Source organism: Aythya ferina (assembly GCF_964211825.1).
Source record: "Aythya ferina genome assembly, contig: HAP1_SCAFFOLD_29, whole genome shotgun sequence".
Lineage (NCBI taxonomy): Eukaryota > Metazoa > Chordata > Aves > Anseriformes > Anatidae > Aythya > Aythya ferina.
The window spans coordinates 861,941-884,779 of NW_028181463.1; the positions used below are offsets into that span (position 1 = coordinate 861,941).

General features: G+C 49.3%; 1 protein-coding gene and 1 pseudogene across 2 annotated transcripts; both read right to left on the reverse strand.

Annotated features, from left to right (window-relative positions):
* Positions 1–5,586: 5,586 nt before the first annotated feature.
* LOC311427855 (olfactory receptor 14C36-like) lies at positions 5,587–6,493 on the reverse strand (annotated as a pseudogene). The gene has a single exon. The product of its transcript is annotated as an olfactory receptor 14C36-like (transcript).
* A 13,470-nt stretch (positions 6,494–19,963) lies between these two features.
* Positions 19,964–20,905, reverse strand: LOC311428047 (olfactory receptor 14J1-like; the record flags this gene model as incomplete). The annotated part of the gene is made up of 1 exon (XM_084539609.1): positions 19,964–20,905. One exon carries the CDS (start codon positions 20,903–20,905, stop codon positions 19,964–19,966), a length of 942 nt encoding a protein of 313 aa, XP_084395735.1.
* Positions 20,906–22,839: the final 1,934 nt, after the last annotated feature.

Below are 22,839 nucleotides of genomic sequence, written 5' to 3' on the forward strand. Positions count from 1 at the left end.
CTTCAAAAGACGCTTAGATGTAGAGCTTAGGGATATGGTTTAGTGGAGGGCTGTTAGCATTAGGTTGGAGGTTGGACTCGATGACCTTGAGGTCTCTTCCAACCTAGAAAATTCTGTGATTCTGTGATTCTGATTGAGTCCATGACTGGCCAGCAGGAGGCACAAGGCTTGGCTGTGTCTAGCCAAGAAGCTGCAAGGCCAGCAGCAGGCCCATGGCTTGGAAGCTGCTGCTGAGGTGACTTGTGTCTGGTTGGCTGAGAGGCCGCAAGGAGCCTGCTGGGTTGGGATGCCTACTTCAAGAGTGGTTTCCTACCAGATGGAGCTTTCTGCGGTAGCAAAGAAGAGCAGTAGAGAAAAAAATGCCACAAAGTGTTCCAGGAAGGCTGGCACTGGTCACAAGGAGGGAGAAATGTCCCTCAAAGGGTCATGCTGTGGTGCCAGAGGTCACCCTCTCATCAGACCCTGGCTTTGTGTTTCAAGGAACAGCTGGGGAGGGCTGATGAGACATGGGTGAAAGCAAGGCATGAAAGCAAGATGCTGAACTGAGATGGGTGTCTGCAGACTTCAAGAAAATAGGGCAATGTGTGGGACAGCAATGGAAAGCCTGCAGAGGATAAGGCAGAGGGTGCTGGTAAAGAGGGAAGGCCCAACAGCTGTGAAGGTTTTTCCCCTTGGCAGTAGCTTAGGAGGAGATATGTTGTACTCACTGCAATGGGGCCTCATTGATTCCTTGCAACCCTGTGCAGCACCTCAGAGGTGTCATACCACTGTTCTTCTCATGGCATCACACTGCCCACCACAGCCCACAGACCCCAGGAAAAGCCTTGAGCCAGATGTGGGGGTGCAGGATCTCCCCTTCCAGTGGCTGGGGTCAGGCCTTGGCTCTTCTGCTTCACTAAAACCAACAAAGACATTTCTCAGCACAGTGCTTTGCCTGTCTGCAAGCATGGCCTCCGATTATCTGCCCTAACAAGGCCCTGGGGAGGCTTCGTTAGTAACAGCCCTCAGTGGGGCCCATTAATACCCCAAGTCACTTCAGCTTTTCCTTCTGACTTTACTTTCTCTAGCAGTTGCATCGTTCTCCTCTCAGTACCTGAGCTTCATAGACTCAGCACCACAATACACCATGGAACTCATTAAAATGCAGAAATTCCAAACATCTCCTCCATAGTTTTCTTCAAACCTTCACGCCTTTTGCAGCTAACTGCAGAGCTTGCATAACATAGTTCAGGGAAAAGATTTCACAAAGCAAATAATAAATATATTTTCTTGTTTCAAAGGCTGAATTTTGTTGCATTTCCATTTGAAGCATCATTCTCCTATTGCTACTGATCCAGGGTCACTTCTTTGGAGACCTCCATAGGGAGGAAAAGCAGAGTCTGGAGGTCTGACACCTCCACTGCAAGTAGTGGTCTTTGTCCCTGTAACTGCAGCACAGTTCAGCACATGAAACCCTTTCTAAAACAAGTCACATTTTTTGGGGGGCGGGATAAAATATTATAAAATAAAATAAAATAATATAAAATAAATTAAAATAAAACAAAATAAAATAAAATATAAAATAAAATATAAAATAAAATAAAATAAAATAAAATAAAATAAAATAAAATAAAATAAAATAAAATAAAATTGAAATGACCATTGGAACCAGAGAAATTCAAATTAAATATTAGTAGGTACCTGGTCATCCATGGTCTCTCTTGGGTCTTCTGTAGAAAACTCAGGATGAAAAGTAAAGACATTTACTTTTTGTACCCTAGTCTGTTGTCCAGTCAATAGACTAGGACAGTCCTACTTCCTGTGCTGTAGATGCAGAAGGCAAAAAGAATTGCATTGTGCCTTACACTACCCAAGTACGTGTAACCCAGGACAAATCTTACAAGGAGCAGCTGAGGGAGCTGGGATTGTTCAGCCTGGAGAAGAGGAGGCTCAGGGGTGACCTTTTTGCTCTCTACAGCTACCTCAAAGGAGGCTGTAGCGAGGTGGGGGTTGGTCTGCTCTCTCACGTGCCCAGTGACCGGATGAGGGGGAAAGGGCTAAAGTCGTGCCAGGGGAGGTTTAGGTTGGAAATTAGGAAAAACTTCTTTTCTGAGAGGGTTGTTAGGCATTGGAATGGGCTGCCCAGGGAAGTGGTGGAGTCACCATCCCTGGAGGTCTTTAAAAGGTGTTTAGATGTAGTGCTTAGTGATATGGTTTAGTAGAGGACTGCTTAGTGTTAGGTCAGAGGTTGGACCAGGTGATCTTGGAGGTCTCTTCCAACCTAGATGATTCTGTGATTCTGTGATCGTCTAGTCAAACCTTATTCTATGGACAGGGACAATTTCCATTAGATTAGGTTGTCCAAAGTCACTTGCCAACTGGCCTTGAACAAGGGCTCACCTTTCTGCATTGGAGTTTAAGCAACGGTTTGTTGGGAGGATTTGGTGTTCTGCATAGGGTGTCAGGTCTGTGGCTGGGGTATGGACAAGTTTCGTGGTTTGTGGTTTTCTTTAGGTCTGCCAAGAAGTCGTCTAGGGTTAAATAAAGTGTTTTAATGCTAGTGTTAAGGGAAGGGATTAGGATGAGCAAAAGAGTAAAGGTAAGGAAAGGGGCTATGGGCTGAGTTCTGCTTGAAGGGATACTCTGAGGTCAGGTATTACTGCAGGGGATTTCTGTCAAGGTGTTGGAGCAACATTCAGGTTTTGGGATTAGGGTTACTGGTCAAAACAGGGTAAGGGTTTTACATGACTGTTTTAAGCCAGTTTTAAAGCACCATCAATATTACATGAAACCTCTTACCTCTACAAAATGGTTAATTTCTGCTTCCCAAACTCCTCTTCCCTCCCCCAAATCTCACTTCTCTTGGCCAGGCTTCTCCTGACATCCTCATATTGGTTATCTTATTGGGATCAGCTTTCTGATGGCTTTCATAATCTCACAGTATCTGTCTCACTCTGCTGGCTACTCCGTTCCTGAGAGAGAAGTGGTGTTGTAGTCAGTAGGGAAAAGGGCACAAAGTTCTGTAGGAGCATCCTGCACGTGCCCATCAGCTCTGCACCTCCACAGAAGTGTATATCCTATGAAGAAACCTTGGTTCCAGAATGACTCCTATGGATCCAGGGTAACATTTTGCAGGCCTTCGTGCAGGATTTACCTCCTCTCAGGCATCTTGGAGGCAGTAGCCACCCCTAAGGAGAAAACTAAAAACAGCTTTGAGGTATGAGTTTAGTCAAAATTTGAGATCTCTGACATGACAACCAGAGGTGCTGCTCTGCAGAGCGAGGGAGCTGTGGTGCCTGGGGCACGGGGGCACTCTGCAGGGCCATGCTGGGCAGGCTGGGAGGCAGACCCAGCTCATGGGGTCACTGCCATTGCCCCAGGGCTGCAAGGAGTCACTCACCAGGCTCCTTTGCTGGGGCTGCTGCGTGCCCTGGGGCTGCAGAGCTCTCCTCTGCCTGCTCACAGCAGATTGAGCACTTGAGCTCTGGTCAGTCCACCTCAGACAGGCTTTTGGTCCGTGGGCTCCATTCACTGCTGTCTCCTGGGCTCACGCTGGCCTGACAGAGGAGGCCAGAGAGTGATTTTTTGCAGGCCTGGGTTAATGGCAGTGATATTTCCTTGTTTCTCACGGCCTTCTCACATGTCTTTCTCATAACCCTTCCCACTGCCCAGCACTGCCTCCCAGGTGGGAATAAGTCAACCTTCAGAAGGGCCTTTGGGCTTCCTTCATCATCCTGCTGCTTATTAGGATCTTCCTGACTCCCCACAGAGCTCAGAAGGAGCCTTCTTGTCCAGTGTGTGGTCTTGCACTGGTTCTGTCTGGGACAGAGTTACCTTTTCCTGTAGAAGCCCACACAGTGCTGTGCTCTGCTTGAGTAGCGAGAACAGCAGTGGTATCATGGTAGTGTTTTGTCTACTGCTGAGCAATGCTTTCACAGCATCAGGGATCCCTCTAGTCCCCCCTCCCCAAAGAGCCAGCAGGCTGTGGGTGTGCAAGAGACAGGGAAGGGATATCACTAGGGCAGCTGACCTAAACCAGCCACAGAGATATTCCATATCATATGATGTCACACTCAGCAATAGAAGGTGGAAAATGGAAGGAGAGGGGAAAGCTGGGCTCCCATTATGAAAATGTCTGTCCTCCTAAAAATCAGCTATATCTATTGAGGCCCTGTTTCAAGGAAGTTGTCAAGCATCACTGTCACAAATAGCTTTTGCTATTTTTTTTTTAATAGTTTCTTTGGTAGTTCACAGGAGATAGGAATACACTGCAGCTGAGACCTATGAATTTCTGCTTGTTTCTTTATTGTCTATAGCTACACAGAAAGCCTGGCTTTAGATACACATGAGATGATTAGGAAAAGTAAAGAGATAAATGAACAGGTAGGAGGCTAACAATGACATTAATTAAATCCACTCCACAACTTGAAGAACATATTTATCAAGAAAAATAACACCAAATTACTTTCCTTACTGTTTCTGAAATAAACTCAGAATGTAAAGGCACACTATTGTTTCTTAAGAAATATGTATTCAAACAATTTCCTCAGTGCATCCTTGAGCTCCTGGTTCCTCATGCTGTAAATGAGGGGGTTCACTGCTGGAGATAACATGGAGTACAGAAGTGACACCAGCAGATCCAGGGATGGAGAAGAGATTGAGCTGGGCTTCAGGTAGGCAAACATGATAGTGCTGACAAACAGGGAGACCACGGCCAGGTGAGGGAGACACATGGAAAAGGCTTTGTGCCGGCCCTGCTCAGAGGGTATCCACAGCACAGCCCTGAAGATCTGCACAAAGGACAGCACAATGAAAACAAAGCAAGAAACACATAAACAAAAGCTAAATGCAATAAACCCAACTTCCCTGAGGTAGTAGTCTGAGCAGGAGAGCTTGAGGATGTGGGGGATTTCACAGAAGAACTGCTCCACAGCATTGCCTTGGCAGAGGGGCAGGGAAAATGTAGTGGCTGTGTGCAGGACAGCATTGAGAAAGCCACTGCCCCAGGCAGCTGCTGCCATCTGGGCACAAGCTCTGCTGCCCAGGAGGCTCCTGTAGTGCAGGGGCTTGCAGATGGCAATGTAGCGGTCGTAGGCCAAGACGGTGAGAAGGGAATACTCTGCTCCAACCAAGAAGAAAAAAAAGAAGACCTGTGCAGCACATCCTTGATAAGAGATGGCCCTGGTGGCCTAGAGGGCAGCCAGGTAGGCCCCAAATACTGGTGCTCCCTGGCCGTGCTGCTGGGATTGGACTCTCTTCCTCTGCACCCTTGCACACAGGCACTGCCCCTGCAGAACTAGGCCAGGTCTCAGAGAAAGCACGTCAGACCAGGCAGTGCAGGCTCCTTCCTGAAATTCACAGACAGACGGGCTCTTTGTGTATAGTCACTGAGCTAGACATGAAAATACATATTGAAGTTGAATTGGGATGACCAATATCATTTTAGTGGGTAACATTAACTGAACTAAAACTAAGGAAATCTATTAATAAAATGCACACAAACACACAAACACAAAGGAACAGAATATGGGCTGTTCCAATAAGTGACATTATGACTCATCTGCAGAAGCAGACTGACCACTTATTCTCCTGAAACACATTAAGTTATCAATCTCCACAAGGCTTCCTTGAGCTCCTGGTTCCTCATACTGTAGATGAGAGGATTCAATACTGGAGGCACCACCGAGTATAGAAATGCTACCACCAAGTCCAGGGATGGGGAAGAGATTGATTTAGGCTTCAGGTAGGCAAATATGGAAGTGCTGATAGTCAGAAAGACAACTGCCAGGTGAGGGAGGCACATGGAAAAGGCTTTGTGCCTGCCCTGCTCAAAGGGAATCCTCAGCACTGCCCTGAAGATCTGTATGTAGGACAGCACAATGAAAACAAAACAACCAAAAAATAAAGAAACAGTAAACACAAGTGCCCCAACTTCCCTGAGGTAGTAGTCTGAGCAGGAAAGCTTGAGGATCTGGGGGATTTCACAGAAGAACTGGTCCAAAGTACTGCTGTGGCAGAGGGGCAGGGAAAATGTAGTGGCCGTGTGCAGGACAGCATTGAGAAAGCCACTGCCCCAGGCAGCTGCTGCCATCTGGGCACAAGCTCTGCTGCCCACGAGGCTCCCGTAGTGCAGGGGCTTGCAGATGGCAACGTAGCGGTCGTAGGCCATGACAGTGAGGAGGCAATACTCAGCTACTACAAAGAAAGCAAAGAGAAAGAGTTGGGCAGCACAGCCTTGATAGGAGATGGCCCTGGTGTCCCAGAGGGCATTGGCCATGGCTTTGGGCAGAGTGGTGGAGATGCAGCCCACGTCGAGGAGGGCGAGGTTGAGGAGGAAGAAGTACATGGGGGTGTGGAGCCGGTGGTCACAGGCTACGGCGCTGAGGATGAGGCCGTTGCCCAGGAGGGCAGCCAGGTAGATGCCCAGGAAGAGCGCGAAGTGTAGGAGCTGCAGCTCGCGCGTGTCTGCGAATGCCAGCAGGAGGAACTCGCTCACTGAGCTGCTGTTGGGCATCTGTTATTTCTGTGAAGTGGTCCTGCACAAAGAGAAAGAATAGTAATAATGTACAGCAGACTTATCAGAGGAAAATTCAATTTTCTCATTTAAAACCATCAAAAAGATTTTCCACTTGCAGGCAGTTATTTTGAAGTTCCCTTTAATGACTTCCAGCTGATACTGAGTCTGTCTGGGAGAAGAGTGCTTTTCTGTGGGCAATGGAAGAATCAGTCATGCACTACAGCTCAAGGTAGCAACATGGTAGGAACATGGTGCAGTCTCACATTCACTTCAGTTCATATCAGATTTCCCCAGTTTTGCTCAAAGTTCATCACAGAGCAGACACGTGGAGATTTATGTATTTATTTGTTTTTTTGTTATTTGATTTGTACTCTTTGTTCAGCTGCTCCACCACATCTGAGGAGTCCTTCTAAGGCATAAATCCTGGGCATTCAGTTGCACTCCAAGTGAAACCTTGTAGATCTCCAGAGTCACAGATACTGCATTTTAGAGCAGAGTGCCCTTCAGAGAGGAGAGCCAGTCAATCTATCGGTTCTGGTCTCAGCTGCCCTGTGTTGGCCGGTCTTTGAGCTACAGTGCAATTCTGCTTCTATGTCCCTAGAGTCATAGAATCATAGAATATCCTGACTTGGAAGTGTTCCACAAGGATCATCAGATCCCACCCCTGAATTTTGTACATGACCACCCAAAAATCAGTCTATATGGCTGAGTTGCCCAGATGTTTGACTTCTGACAGCCTCAGTGCTGTGACCCCTTCCCTGTGGTGCCTGTTCCAGTGCCTACAGAACCTGGACACTGCTGAGTTTTTCTAAAACAGAAATCCTGGGCATTCCCCCTGCACTTGAAGGGAAACTTTGTGTCTGCTCAGAGAAAAAGAGACTGTCCCTATAGCACAGAGTGTCCTTTAGTGAGGACAGACAATCTGTCCACCAGTGCTGGTCTCACCCTCCCTGTGAGAGCTGCAGGAAAATTCTACTCAGTTGTTCATCTGAAAAGAATCTGAACACTGCTGAGAGCAGAGGAATCCAGGCTCAAAATGCCCAACTCCAGACCACTCACCTTGTCCCCGTACTCCCCTTCCCCCAAGCACACCGAGGGCTCACTCCATGGGCATGTGAAAGCCCCATCCCCAGCCAGCCTGGGAACAAGACCAGCAGCAGCACGGCCAGCTGGAGAAGCCAGGAGGAATGCCAGCGTGCTGCTGCCAGGGGAGGCAAGGCCAGGGAGGGACAGACGGACACTCAGCAGATCCTCCTGTGCTGCAGAGGAGACAGCTCATGCTCACTGCAGGTGATCTGTGCTCATCTCAAGCCAGCAGAGACCTCTCAAAGACAGGGCACTGGGCATCAGAGGGTTTTCAGCTCCTTAAGATCATCTAGGATAAAACCTGAGAGGACCACAAGGATGATGATGGTGCAGTCTGTGGGTGGAGGTGTGGGACAGGACTTTATGAAGTTCATTGATGAACTATTGATCCCTCATTGCAATGCTCTAGGAGTCTCAGTCTGCAGTACAAACCTGACCACCTATTACCATGAAACCAGCCTCCGCTCTACCACAGGTATCTGCAAGCACAGGCTACAATAAAAGTCGTGCCTTTCAGGTAGCCCCTGCCTTGGTCTTCCTCTTGAAAAATCCAATTTTAAATGCCATTCTCAAAAGCATATTATACTCCTCGCTGGAGAACAAGGAAGACCCATCCTGACAGATGCTATCAGCCATCAGATGTGCCAGCTGTAGAAGACTCCACTGGCAACCCCACCTGCATGGCCCTACTGACAGAGCCTCACGGTGTCAAGAGCCTGCAGATGTGTCCTGCCACACGCTGCCCTCTGTTGTTGCGCTCCTCAGTGCCTCCAAGCCCTCTCTCCTTCTCTCCTCTCTGTGTGCCAGCTGCGGTCAGAGCCCCCAGTCCTGCTGCGCTGTGCAGAGGAGCTGCTCCTGGGCACAGCTGTCTCTCTGCAGCGCTTGCCAGGAGCTCCCCTTGGGCCCAGGAGCCCGGCCCAGCTCAGCAGCACAGCACCCGACCATGGCATCGCTTGCTCTGTGCCCTTGGACTCCCTTGAGGTGTCCCCAAGGCCTCAGGGCTGACAGCTCCCAAAGGCAGCAGGGTCTCTGCTGGGGTGTGCTCATTGAGGCAGACTGAACTGATCATCTACTGCTCCTCTCTGAACACAAGATTTTTAGAAGTGTGGTTTGTGCTGTTGGACTGTGGTTGTCAAACATGATGTGCTTTAACCTGGCGGGCAGCTCAGCACCACACAGCTGTTAGCTCACACCAACCCCCCCACATGCTTATCGGTTGAGGTCAGGGCAGTTGAAAGGACTGAAATGGTAGAGAAAGAATTATAATAGTAATTATTTTTAGTACTATTATTGTTATGTACAAAGCAAGCTATGCACAGTGCAATTGCTCATTACTGACTGATCTCCAGCCTGTCCCCAACTGGTAGAACATTCTGGTAACCATCTGCACCTGCTCTTCTTTGACCTTCAATCACTCCACAAACAGAAGTGTCCTCCCAGGGACTGGGAAAGGTAGACAGCTCTTTAATATCCTCCGTCTCCAAGGCAGCTATCCCAAAACCCCACCTGTACCCTTTTGGATTTGGAAGTACCTTCTCATGGGGAAGTCTATGTCAAGGTTTCATAGATCAACATTCTTCTCCCTCCTTTCTTTTCTGGGCAGTAGTTCTTTTCCATTCTCAGGAGCCTGATTTTCACACCCATTGTTTTCTCCTGCATGTAGAGGCAACGAATCCTGGCACAGGTTGGTTCTCTGGCCTAGCAAGAGCAGACCCAGGGGGTCTGGTCTAGGTCCCATATTAGACCTGGGGCCTGTTACAGGGTCTGGAGTGGCTGCGGGACATGTCAGAGGTTTTGGAGTAGCTGCAGGACATGTCAGAGGTGTTAGAGTAGCTGCAGAGCCTGTCACAGGGCTTAGATAGCACTGACTGAGGCTCTCTTTGGAATTCCCTTTGGAATTGCCAAGGTGATAACCCCTCCTTTTCAAGCACTTCTGCAGTTTTTAAGGATTCTGCACGGGCTCAGAGGGGAAGTTCCAAAGCACTGGAGGTGCCCACTGCTCTAGGTTTCTGCCCAGATCCTCCCATGCTCCCTGCCACTCCTAAGTGTCCTGCCTTGGGGCAGGTCTCTGGAGGGCATTCTTCAAGAGTTGCTTATCCTTAAACAACAGTTGAAACATATTCAGGAGACATCACAATAGGACCATCCCATGGATATTCTAAGCTTTGTAGAGGTAGTGTAATTTCCCTGGAGGAGAAGGGGGAGGTGTAGAAGTGGAGAAGTGTACATCCCTTTTCCTCCCCTAGATTGGCTTCCTAAGGCAAAAAGGTGAAGAGCATTATTCTTAATAGTTTCTGAGTGATGGTTCCTGAGGTATGGAGGTGATGGCAATGCTCAGTACAAAGAACAGATTTGTCACCTGACCAGTAATTTTATAAACTCACAAGCCAGTGCTACACAACATAGCAAAATAACTTTAAACCAGCCACAGAAATGATAAAGAGCACAATGGGAACATATGCAACAAGTAATGTGCTATACAACACATTTCTGAAAACAAGCCCAACAGACCTGAGATCCAAAATGTCGACCTTGTGATCAGCAGCTATTAAACTGGTCTAATGCTTATAACAATTTATCTTTAGTACTCTGTAGTAAGATCTGTCCTTCTCTCAACCCTTTGTGCCCCACACTGGGTGCCAAAAAGACTGCTGTGGTTTAACGCGGCAGTTCGAGTACATGGAATTATTTGAACAAGTCCAGATCAAGGGGCTAGAGCAAGTCTTCTATGAAGGCACACTGAGAGAACTGTTCTGCCTGGAGAAGACAAGGCACCAGGGAAACCTTAGAGCAACCTACCAGTGCTTAGAGAGGACCTACAGGAAAGCTGGGGAGACAGTCTTTGTCTGGGAGTGTAGTGATAGGACAAGGAGTAATGACTTTAAAATAGAAGATGGTAGGTTTAAATTAGATACATGGAAGAAATTCTTTCCTCTGAGGATGGTGAGGCACTGGAACAGGTTGCCTGGAAAAGCTGTGAATGTCCCATCCCTGGAAGTGTTCAAGGACAGGTTGAAATGTGTTTTGAGCAACCCGGTCTAGTGCAAAGTGTCCCTGCCCACTGCAGGGGGGTTGGAATAAGATGATCTTTAGGTCCCTTCCAACCCAAACCATGATCCCATGTTGCTATGATTATCTACGACACTGCCATCATTGACCATGTGAAGCTCATAAAGGCTCTCCTCAGAGATTTTAACCAAGCCCTTTCCCAAAATTTCATCATCCCCCTGGCCAGTCCTCAGGTTGCTTAGAGTTGGTTTTGGAAGAAGGAGAGAGGTGCTGGTACAGCTGCTGACATCGTCATAAGACTGATCTCAAAGACCTTGGAAAATACAAATTGATTAAAATCATTCCTTAGGACTTAGAAAAGGCAGATGTCAAACCCATCTTCTACTAGAAGGCTGAGCAAAAGGATGATTAAGCCTAACCAAGGATTATAACGCCAGCCTTCACCCTAGCCCCCAGTCAAGAACTAAACAAATCTCCAATCTCCAAAGCTTGATCTTCCCCTATAAATTGAGCAGGCATCTTGAGAAGAACACCGATCCTTCCCTTAAAGCCCTACCATTCCCTTAACCCTAGAAGGTGACCTCTAATCCCTATATGTTAATCTGAACACCTAATTCCCAAAACTCTCCACCATGCACACAACGCATCTCAGCTTCAACCCCACTTCTATCCCTAACTTCAGCTGTTTGTCCCCTTATGGCAGGGCAGGGACTGTGAGGTCCTGCAGCAGTCCCATGGCATTGGAAGAGGCATGTGAGGTGACAGGTATGTGATCAGATCAGAGACCACAAGGAGGAGCTGGCTGGGAATGCTGGAATGGGATCAGGTGTGCCTCAGGATGTGCTGGGCCTGCAGGAGGCACATGGCTGTGAAGGAGGCTGGGAGGTCACTTCTGTCTCTGGAGGTGACGGACCAGCAGCAGGAAACAGCACAGATAGGAACCGTAAAGGCCAGAAGCATGCTCAGGGCATTGAAGATGATGGTGAGGCACCTTCTGTTCTGGTCAGGTGAGAGACCACAGGAAGGCTGATGGCATGGGAGTCATGCTTGAGGTATAGCTAGTGAGACCATAGAATTAGAGAATGGCTCCTGTTGGAAGGGACCTTAAAGGTCATCTGGTACACACCACCTGCCCATAAGCAGGGATGCCCCCCATGAGATCAGGTTGCCCAGGGCCTCATCTACCCTGCTCTTGATCAGCTCCAGGAATGGGGCATTCACAGCTTCTCTGGGCAACAGTTTCCATTGTCTCACCTCTCTCTGAGTGAAGAATTTCCTCCTAACTTCTAATCTAAATCTCCCCTCATTTAGCTTAAAAACATTCCCCCTTGCCCCGTCATTATCTGATTGAGAAAAGAGTCACTCTCCATCTTTTTTATAAGCCCCCTTTAAGTACTGAAAGGCCACAAAGAGGTCACCCCGGAGCCTTCTTTTCTCCAGGCTGAACAGCCTCAGCTCTCTCAGCCTTTTTTAATAGGAGAGGTGCTCCAGCCCCTTGATCATCTTTGTGGGCCTCCTCTGGACTTGTTCTAACAGACCCACACCCTTCTCATGCTGGCGGCCCCAGTCCTGGATGCAGGACACCAAGTGGGGCCTCACAAGGGCAGAGTACAAGGAGTAGAAGTAGAAGTGACCTCCCTCCACCTGCTGGCCACTCCTCTGCTTATGGAGCCCAGGATGCAGTTGGCCTTCTGGGCTACAAGCACAGAATGTACTGTCTCATTGTCTCACTGTCGATCTCACTGTCTGTCATAGATAAAGATATTAAACAGCACCAGTCCCAGGACAGACCCTTGAGGTACAACACTTGTCACCAGCCTCCACTTGGACATAGAGCCGTTGACCACCACTCTCTGCGTGTGACCTTCAAGCCAACTCCTTATCCACTGAATGGTTCACCCATCAAATCCATATCTCTCCAATTTGAAGATCAGGATGTCATGTGGGACAGTGTCAATGGTCTTACAGAAGTCCAAGTAGATGACATTGGTCGGTCTTCTGTTGTTGTCTGATGTGGTCACTCCATTGTAGAATGTCATCACATTGGTCAGGCACGATTTGGCCTTTGGCGAAGCCATGCTGGCTGTCTGAGATCACCTCTTTGTTTTGCATGTGCCTTGACATCAATTCCAGGAGGATCCTTTCCATGATCTTTTGAGGCACAGGGGTGAGGCTCACCATTCGGTAGTTCCATGGGTTCTCATTTCTACCCTTTTTAAAAATGGGAGTGATGTTTTCCTTTTTCCAGTCACCAGGGACTTCATCCGACTGTCAGGACTCTTCAAATATGATGGAGAGAGGCTTGACGACTACATCAGCCAGTTCCCTCAGGAACCTGGGGTGCATGTCATCAGGCCCCATAGACTTGTACTTGTTGGGTTTCTTCAGGTGGTCTCAAACCAGCTCTTCACTTAGAGTGGGTGGGACTTTGCAACTCCAGCCTCCATCCATGGGTTCAGGGAAATGAAAGACTTGGGAAGCCTGACTGGCAGAGAAGACTGAGGCAAAGATGTTGTTGAGTCCCTCAGCCTTCTCCATGTCTGTCATTACCAGTTCACCCTTCTCATCCGTCACAGGGGGTACAATCTCCTTGGCCTTCCTTTTCTGAGCAATGTACCTATAGAATCTCTTCCTATTATTCCTTGCACCCCTTTCCAAGCTGGGTTCCATTCATGCCTTGGCTTTCCTTTTCCCATCCCTGCACATCCAAAACTGAAACATGTGAGAGGGCCTGGGAAAAGTAGACTGGGATCCACAGAAGCCATTTGGGAAACAAAACTTGTAGGTAGGAAGCACAGTTTTGTGGAGGTGCAGAGCTGATGGGCACATTGTGCAGGATGCTCCTAAAGACCTTTGTGTCCTTTTTTTCCTGACTACAATGCTACTTCCTTCTCAGGAAAGGAGGAGCCAACAGAGGTGAAAAAGATACTCTATGATCATGAATGTCATCAGAAAGCTGACCCCACTAAGATATGGGGAGTTTAGGAGAAGCATGGACAAGAGAGATGTGAGATTTTGGGGTGAGAAAATGAGCATGGACAGCAGAAATTAATGATTTCATGGAGATAAGAAGGTGCATGTAATGTTGATGCTGTAGTAACAATGACTTGAATGAATCATGTATGACCCTTTACCTTATTTAGGCAGTAATTTTAATCCTGAAACCTAAATGCTACTCCAACACTCTGACAGGAATCCCCTACTCTAATGCTTGAATTCAAAGGATCCCTTCAAGCAAAATTAAGCCCATAGCCCCATTCCCTTTCCTTTATTCTCTTACTCACCCAAATGCCTTCCCTGGACACTAGTATTAAAATGCTCTACTGATCCTTAGATTTCTTGGCAGACCTAAATAAAACCCTAAACCACAGAGCTTATCCATACCCTAAAGTCAGAAGAACACCAAACATTCTCAATAAACCTCTGTTTACTCTCTTACCCAGAAAAGCAAGCCCTAGTCCCTAAGGGACTAGGGAGAGGTGAGCTCTGCCTCAGGATCTCCTGCCCCAGCAGGAGGAACATAACTGTGGCAGTGACTGTGACGTCACTTCTGAGTCTGTAAGCACTGAGTCACTTGCTGAGTGCTGTAAGCAGCCAGCAGCTGGGCAGCAGGGGATGGACAGAGCAGCCTCCTGGAAGTGACTTCTGGCTGAGGTTTTTGCCCATAACAACAACATTTTCCACTGCAGTGGAGCTGTGTGGCTGTGTGCTATGTACAGGACATTCAGCAAGCACAAAGCAGGGATACAACCAGGGAGACACACAAAGGTCACCTTGAAAGAAAGATAATGTGAAGGCTCTAATGAGACAAGAAATGAGTATTGTTTGGGGAAATTTCCCCTAACAGTCTTTATTTTTCCTTCTATGCAGTGTCCTTGATGAAGGGCAGGAAATGCCCAACAGCAGCTCTGTGAGTGAGTTCCTCCTGCTGGCATTCGCAGACACACGTGAGCTGCAGCTCCTGTACTTTGCGCTCTTCCTGGGCATCTACCTGGCTGCCCTCCTGGGCAACGGCCTCATCCTCAGTGCTGTAGCCTGTGACCACCGCCTCCACACCCCCATGTACTTCTTCCTCCTCAACCTCGCCCTCCTCGACCTGGGCTGCATCTCCACCACTCTGCCCAAAGCCATGGCCAATGCCTTCTGGGACACCAGAGTCATCTCCGATCAAGGCTGTGCTGCACAGGTCTTTTTTTTTCTTCTTCTTCGTAGGACCAGAGTATTCCCTTCTCACTGTCATGGCCTACAATCGCTACGTTGCCATCTGCAAGCCCCTGCACTACGGTAGCCTCCTGGGCAGCAGAGCTTGTGCCCAGATGGCAGCAGAAAATTTTTGGAAACCTGCTTTTTTGGATTCAATAATGACTGTGAGTTCCCTGATTATTTCAGGAACCTTGAAGAAAAAATAATTCTTATATTTCTCTAAAATATTTTCTTAAAATTATTTCTTTTGATTTAAATAATGTTATCCTTAACCTGCTACCTGACTTTTTTTTTTCATTTAAAATACCCAATCTTCTAATTACCTAAAGAAGCAGGCTTACCATGTAGAGAAACACACACAAAAAGAAAAACTAAAACAAAAACAAACATCAGAACCACATTGTTATCAGTTACCATCTCTTCCCATCTCCTCTGGAGCTGGGGGAGCAGCCCCAGCATGCAGGAGGGGCTCAGGACCAGGAGCCCTGTTGTCACATGGAGGTCGGTTCAGGGCTGCTGCTTCCCTGGAGCCAGGGCCATGGCCAGCAGCAGGACGTGGCCTTGTCACTGCTTCTCTCTTTTGGCTTCCACATTGTTCTCTTGTGCTCTTGTATCTGTGTTAGTCATGATGTCTCACATGCCTTGGTGACAGTCCTGTTGTCTCTGCAGTGGCATCCCTGTGGCTGCAGACAGCAGCAGGCACTGTGCAGCCCAGGATCACAGCTGGCCTCCCTGCTAGCACCACAGTAACAAGAGGGTCTTGCTCAGGGCAAACCCACAAGCCCAGACGCCTTTTCCAAAGCTGCTGCCAGGAACACAGCCAGGGGGTTGCTCCCTGCTCTTCTGTTTCCTGGGCATCTTTGTGGAGTTCAGCCTTAAAAAGTCCCAGGGTGCTCTGTGAGGGATCAAGGGCTGCACCAAGAGCTCTCTTTATGGTGGCACTTCCCGAAGTAGACAAGTGGATTGATCTCGATGGGACTGCACCTCCTGCAGTGGGGCTGATGGCCGATGTGGGCCTGCAGAGGAATCTGGAAATACCAGGAGATGTCAGGGGATCTGCAGGAACAATGTGCTCAGTGCGTAGTGATTAGGACCTCGTAAAATGAGTGACCATCTGAAGAAGAATTTTTAGGTGTATTTTTTAAAGGGAAATGTGAATCTGAGGTGTCTTTGTTCTAAACAGGTCTCTGCAATGCCAGGGGAGGCAATGAAGAGCCAGCAGGTGAAGGCCCATAAGACTGCAAAGTAACAGTGGAGATCCTCCCTATAGGCTCCTAGGCCAGGTCTGGTGCAGCATTCGCCTGCCCTTTGTGCCCTTAGAGACACCCCATGGCCCTGCCCAGCACTGCCCTGTGCTGCTGAGCCATCAGGGCAGATGGAAAGGGGCTCAGCAGCAGAGATCCCCATGGACGTAGGTCTGGTGCCCAGCCTGAGCAGCATGGGCAGGGGGGGAGACCCCCGGGGATCCCAGGGCACCACAGCCCCTGGCTCTCACAGCAACACCGCCAGCTTGGGGCCCTGTGGGGAGCACAGGGCAGGAAGCAGCAATGGCTGACCTGGCCAGCACAGACACACTGCCCTGGGCAAGGCTCTCTGGGAGCAGGAATGGCCCTGGGGAAGAGCAGGGCAGCATTGCTGGGCCTGCACTGATGGGGAAAGGGCAAAGGGAAAGTTCTTTGTGCAGGCCCCTGCTCGGGGCAGGCTGCTCTGTGCCTGAGCCAGGCCTCTTGTGCTGGCCTGGGGAGCGGGGCTGGCCCTGCGGGGCACAGGCACTGTGTGCTGGGGATCTGCCAGGCAAGAGAGCAGGGCTCCTGCAGCTACACAGACCTCCATCTCCTTGCAGCATAGCCAGCATCCTCCTTCCTCACCTGAACTAGCAAATACACATGCATGAGCTGCCTGCTTCCTCCTCCTCTAGAGGGAGAGGAGGAAACACATCTAGAGGGAGAGGGGAAAGAACATAAAAACTCACAGAGAGATAGACACATGAGGAAGGGAAAGGAAAAGAAAAATGAAAGAAAAAGAAATAACAACCCCAAACATAAGGAATATTTAGTAACTCATCAATACCCACAAGCAGACTGCTGTGCTGCCAGTCTCTGAGAAACTGATACCTTGTCTTAAAAAGAAGACACCAATATTTACTTCTGAGCACCATGTTGTGTCCCATGTGGACTGTCTAGAGCTCAAGTGCTCAGTCTGGTGTGAGCAGGCAGAGGAGAGCTCTGCAGCCCCAGGGCACCGGGCACCACAGCCCCCTCACTCTGCAGACCAGCTGGGGTTTGGGCTGGAGCTGGGGCTGGGGCTGAGAGGGTGCTTCCCCTGAGTGTCTGCTAGGCCAGCTTCAGGCTCATGGCTTCTAGATACGAATGTGATCCCCACTGTGCACTAGGAGCTGAGAGACCACCAACAGGCATGGGGCTGGAACATTGCCTGCAAGGTCCCTCCTACCCTAGCACCTCCCAGGACTGGCACGGAAATGGCTCCTGTGTCTCAGAGAGCCTGGGAGCCCAGCAGGTGTGCCATGGGCTTGGAGGATCACAACCAGATCATTTTTACCTGGGCAGGTCCTGGCCCAAAAAGGGGGTGTTTTCTAGGTGTGGCATTATAAGCTCAGTGGTGTATCAGAAGCACTAAGTCCAGCAGGAAGCGAATGGCTGTTAAATGGCCTGTGAGGTGAGCTCTTTCTGAAGTAGCTGACAGGTCACCCTTGACTCCTGGCTGGGATCTGTGCCTTTAGGCTCACATCTGCCAGTGTCCATGGTAGGGCAGCAGAAGGCACTTGCTGTGCATGTAGTTTCTGAGATTGGCTCTTTCTAAGTACATGGTAGGCCCCATGGTGGAAGAGGTCTTGGATAGGGGTTGTCATGTCAGAGGTGTCAGTTTTTGCCTGAAGTCATCCTTTAGGGCTGCTTTCAGTTTTCGACACAGAGGGGGCCACTGCCTCCAAGACGCTTGGGGCAAACTGAACCATGCATGAGGGTTTGGAAAAAGATAGCCTGGGAGCACAGAAGCCATTCCGTATCTAAAAGTTGGAGGCAGGAAACAAAATTTTGAGGTCGTACAAGAGCTGCTGGGCACATTGTGCAGGGTTCACCTACAGCCTTTGTGTTCTTTTCCATCCTGACTTAGAGGCCATGTCAGTTTCAAAAAAGGTGTAACCAACAGATGTGAGGCAGGTACTCTGAGATCATGAAAGCCATCAGAAAGCTGCCCCTAAGAAGATGACTGATATGGCAAAGTCAGGAAAAGCCTGGCCAGGAGAGATGTGAGATTTGAGGGAGGAAAGAGGAGCTTGGCCAGCAGAAATGAATGATTTCTGTGAGGTTCAAACATTCAGGCAATGTTGATTTTGCTGTAACACTGACTTAAAATAGTCATGTAAAGCCCTTGCACTATTTTAATCACTGACATTAATCCCCAAACCTAAATGCTACTCCACACCCTGACAGGAATCCACTGTTCTTATGCCTGAGCTCAAAGTATCCCTTCAAGCCAAAACACAGCCTATAGACGCTTCCCTTTATCTTGAGTCTCTTGCTCATCCTGATCTGATCAGCTTGTGGGCCACAAGGAGGAGATGGGTGGGGATGCTCTGAGGAGCTCAGCTCTGCCTCAGCATCTCCTGCCCCAGCAGCAGGAATGTGACTGTGGCAGGGACTGTGAGGTCACTTCTGTCTCTGCACTTGATAGGGCAGCAGCAGGAACGTGTCACAGAAAGGGACTGGGAGGTCACTTGTGTCTGGAGGTGGCAGGTCTCCCTTGCCTTCTCCCTGGGAGCTGCACTTTTGGGCTGACATCTGGCAGTGGCCCTTCTAGGCCAGCAGAAGGCACCTGCTTGGCATGCTGACTGTTGGCATTGCTTCCTTGCAACACTGTGCAGGGCTGAGGAGGTGTCAAAATGAAGTTCTTCTAGTAGCATCACAGTACCCACCACATCCCACAGACCCCAAGACTAGCCCTGAGCCAGACACGGGTGTGCAGGGTCTCCTCTCCCAGTGGCTGTGGTCAGGCCTTGGCCCTTCAGCTTCATTAAAACCAACCAAGATTTTTCTCAGCATAGTGCTTTGCCTGTCTGTAACCATGGCCTCCAATTATCTGTCCTAACATGTCCCTGGGGAGGCTTTGTTAGTAACAGCCCTCAGTGGGGCCCATCAATACTCCAAGTCACTTCAAGTTTTCCTTCTGACTTTAGCTTCTCAAGTGGTTACATCACTCTCCTCTCAGTACCTCAGCTGAGTACAGGGGGACAATCACTTCCCTAGCCCTGCTGGCCACACTGCTTCTTATACAAGCCAGGATGCTGTTGGTCTTCTTGGCCACCTGAGCACACTGCTGGCTCATATTCAGCCGACTATCAACCAGTACTCCCATTTCCTTCTCTGCCAGGCAGCTCTCCAACTACTCATCTCCCAGCCTGTAGCTCTGTTTGGGGTTGTTGAGCCCCAGGTGAAGAACCCGGCACTAGAACCCCAGAAAACAGAAGAGCAGGGAGCAACCTCTTGGCTGTATTCCGGGCAACAGCTTTGGAGAGATGCCCAGGCTTCTGGGTTTGCCCTGAGGAAGACCCTCCTGTTACTGTTGTGCTTGCAGAGAGGCAGCTGTGACCCAGGGTTGCACAGTGCCTGCTGCTGCCTGCAGTCACAGGGATGCCACTGCAGAGAGAACAGGACTGTCACCAAGGCCTATGAGATATGATAGCTTATCCGAATAAAAGAGCACAGGAGAACACACTGAAAGCCAAAAGAGAGAAGCAGTGACAAGGCCACGTCCTGCTGCTGGCCATGGCCCTGGCTCCAGAGAAGCAGCAGCCCCTACCCAAACTCCATGTAGCAGCTGAGCTCTTAGCCCTGAGACCCTCCTGTGTACTGGGGCTCCTCCCCCAGCTCCTGAGTGTATGGGAAGAGATGGCAGCTGATAACAGTGTAGTTCTGATGTTTTGTTTTATTTACTTTTTTATTGTGTTTCTCTACATAACCTGCTTCTTTCAGTAATTAGATGACTGGGTATGATGACTGAGTAGATGACTGTAAATGAAAAAATAAAAATAAGAAAATCAGGTAGCAGGTTAACGATAACATAATTTAAATCAGAACAAATAATATGTAGAAAATATTTATAGAGTAGTAACAAAAATTTTCCTCACAGTTCCTGAAATAATCAGGGAACTCACAGACATTGATTGCAAAGAAACACGTATCCAAAGAGTTTCCTTACTGCAACCTTGAACTCCTGGTTCCTCATGCTGTAGATGAGGGGGTTCAGTGCTGGAGGCACCACGGAGTACAGAAATGACACCACCAGGTCCAGGGATGGAGAGGAAATGGAGGGGGGCTTCAGGTAGGCAAACACGGCAGTGCTGACAAACAGGGAGACCACGGCCAGGTGAGGGAGGCACGTGGAAAAGGCTTTGTGCCGGCCCTGAGAAGACGGCATCCTCAGCACTGCCCTGAGGATCTGCACATAGGATAACATGATGAAAACAAAGCAACAAAATGTTAAAGAAACGCTAAAAACTAGTGCCTCAACTTCCCTGAGGTAGGCATCTGAGCAGGAGAGCTTGAGGATCTGGGGGATCTCACAGAAGAACTGGTCCACAGCATTGCCTTGGCAGAGGGGCAGGGAAAATGTAGCGGCCATGTGTAGGACAGCATTGAGAAAGCCACTGCCCCAGACAGCTGCTGCCATCTGGGCACAAGCTCTGCTGCCCACGAGGCTCCCGTAGTGCAGGGGCTTGCAGATGGCAACGTAGCGGTCGTAGGCCATGACAGTGAGGAGATAGTACTCTGAACCAAAGAAGAAGGCAAAAAAGAGAACTTGAGCAGCACATCCTTGATAGGAGATGGCCCTGGTGTCCCAGAGGGCATTGGCCATGGCTTTGGGCAGAGTGGTGGAGATGCAGCCCAGGTCGAGGAGGGCGAGGTTGAGGAGGAAGAAGTACATGGGGGTGTGGAGGCGGTGGTGGCAGGCTACGGCGCTGAGGATGAGGCCGTTGCCCAGGAGGGCAGCCAGGTAGATGCCCAGGAAGAGCGCAAAGTGCAGAAGCTGCAGCTCGCGTGTGTCTGCGAATGCCAGCAGGAGGAACTCACTCACAGAGCTGATGTTGGGCATTTCCTGCTTCTGGTCATGAGGTCCTGCACAAGGAACAGAAAAACACTGAGAGTTTATCAGAGTTATCTTAACAGAGTTGTCTTACAAAAAAAAAATAAAAAAATAATAATTCTTTTATGACTTAATTTCACATTTCAGAGGAAACTCATTCCATTTTGCATTTAATCCATCCCAAATAATTCTCCACTTCCATTCAGACTTTTGACAGGTCCTTTTCATGAGTTCTGGCTGGTGCTGCTAGAGGGTGTCACTGAGAGCATGGGACTTGCTGTGGGCAATACAGGAGTCAGTCCTGCGCTAAGCTACTGGTAAAGATCATATAGTGATTTTTGTATCTTTTGTGCTAGCAGCCCCACTGTACTCAAAGTAAAACCTTGTGTGTCATCAACGTGGTGATGGCTTCAGTGCAGTGTCCTTGGAGAGCACATCAAGTCTGTCTGTTAGTCCTAGTGTCAACTGCCGTGTGCTGGTGTCTCTTTGACCTACTGGACAATTGCACTCCTATGTTTGCCTGAAACAAACCAGGATACCGCTGAGAGCAGAGGAATCCAGGCTCAAAGTGCCCATCTCCACACCCCTCACTCTGTCCCCATACTGCCCTTCCCCCAAGCACACCGAGGGCTCACCCCATGGGCATGTGAAACCCCCATCCCCAGCCAGCCTGGGAACAAGACCAGCAGCAGCACGGCCAGCTGGAGAAGCCAGGAGGAATGCCAGCGTGCTGCTGCCAGGGGAGGCAAGGCCAGGGAGGGACAGACGGACACTCAGCAGACCCTCCTGTGCTGCAGCTCTGCCTGCAGAGGACACAGCTCCTGCTCATTGCAAATGCTGTTTGCTCTGCTTTGGCCTGCAAACACCTCTCAAAGACAGAGGATATCAGGGGGGTTCTAGCTCCAAAAAATCAGCAAGGATAAAACCAGGAAGTACCACAATATGATGTTGGTGCAGTCCGTGAGATGAGGTTTGGGAAGGTACTTTACAAATTTCATCACTGACATATCAATTTCTCCTATGCTCCAGGATTCTCAGTCTCCTGTACAACCCTGAAAATTCATTACCATGAAACCTTCGTCCACTCCACTGCAGAAATATGAATACACTGACTGAAAAAACCTCTTGCTTTTCAGGTAGTCCCTACCCTGGTCTTTCTCTTGAAAAAAAACAATTTTAAATGCCATTCTCTAATGCATTTTCTACTCATTTCTGGAGAAACAGAGAGACCCACCCTGCCAGATGCTATCAGCCACTGGATGTGCCAGCTGTAGAAGACCCCTCTGCCAACCCCACCTGCAGTGCCCTGCTGCCAGAGCCTCACGGTGTCAAGAGCCTGCAGATGTGTCCTGCCACACGCTGCCCTCTGTTGTTGCGTTCCTCAGTGCCTCCAAGCCCTCTCTCCTTCTCTCCTCTCTGCATGCCAGCTGCGGTCAGAGCCCCCAGCCCTGCTGCGCTGTGCAGAGGAACTGCTCCTTGGCACATCTGTCTCTCTTCAGCGCTTGCCAGGAGCTGCCCTTGGGCCCAGGAGCCCGGCCCAGCTCAGCAGCACAGCACCCAACCATGGCATCGCTTGTTCTGTGCCCTTGGGCTCCCTCGAGGTATCCCCAAGGCCTCAGGGCTGACAGCTCCCCAAGACAGCAGGGTCTCTGCTGGGGTGTGGTGGTTAATGCAGACTGAAGGCATCACTGACTGCTTCTCTCTGTAGATGTCAGAGTGATTTTTTAAAGTGTGATTTGTGCTGTTGGACTGTGGTTGTCAAATATGAGTACAAATGTTTCCCTCCCTTAACCCCTATTCTGTTCCCACTGCATGGCAGGACACCTCAGCCACAACTGACAGGGATCATTTCACCCCTCTGAATGTGTCCTAACAAGAGAGGGGGGAACTGAATGCTCTAAAAGGTTTTCCAAGAAGGGAATTGGACACTAAGACACCATTTG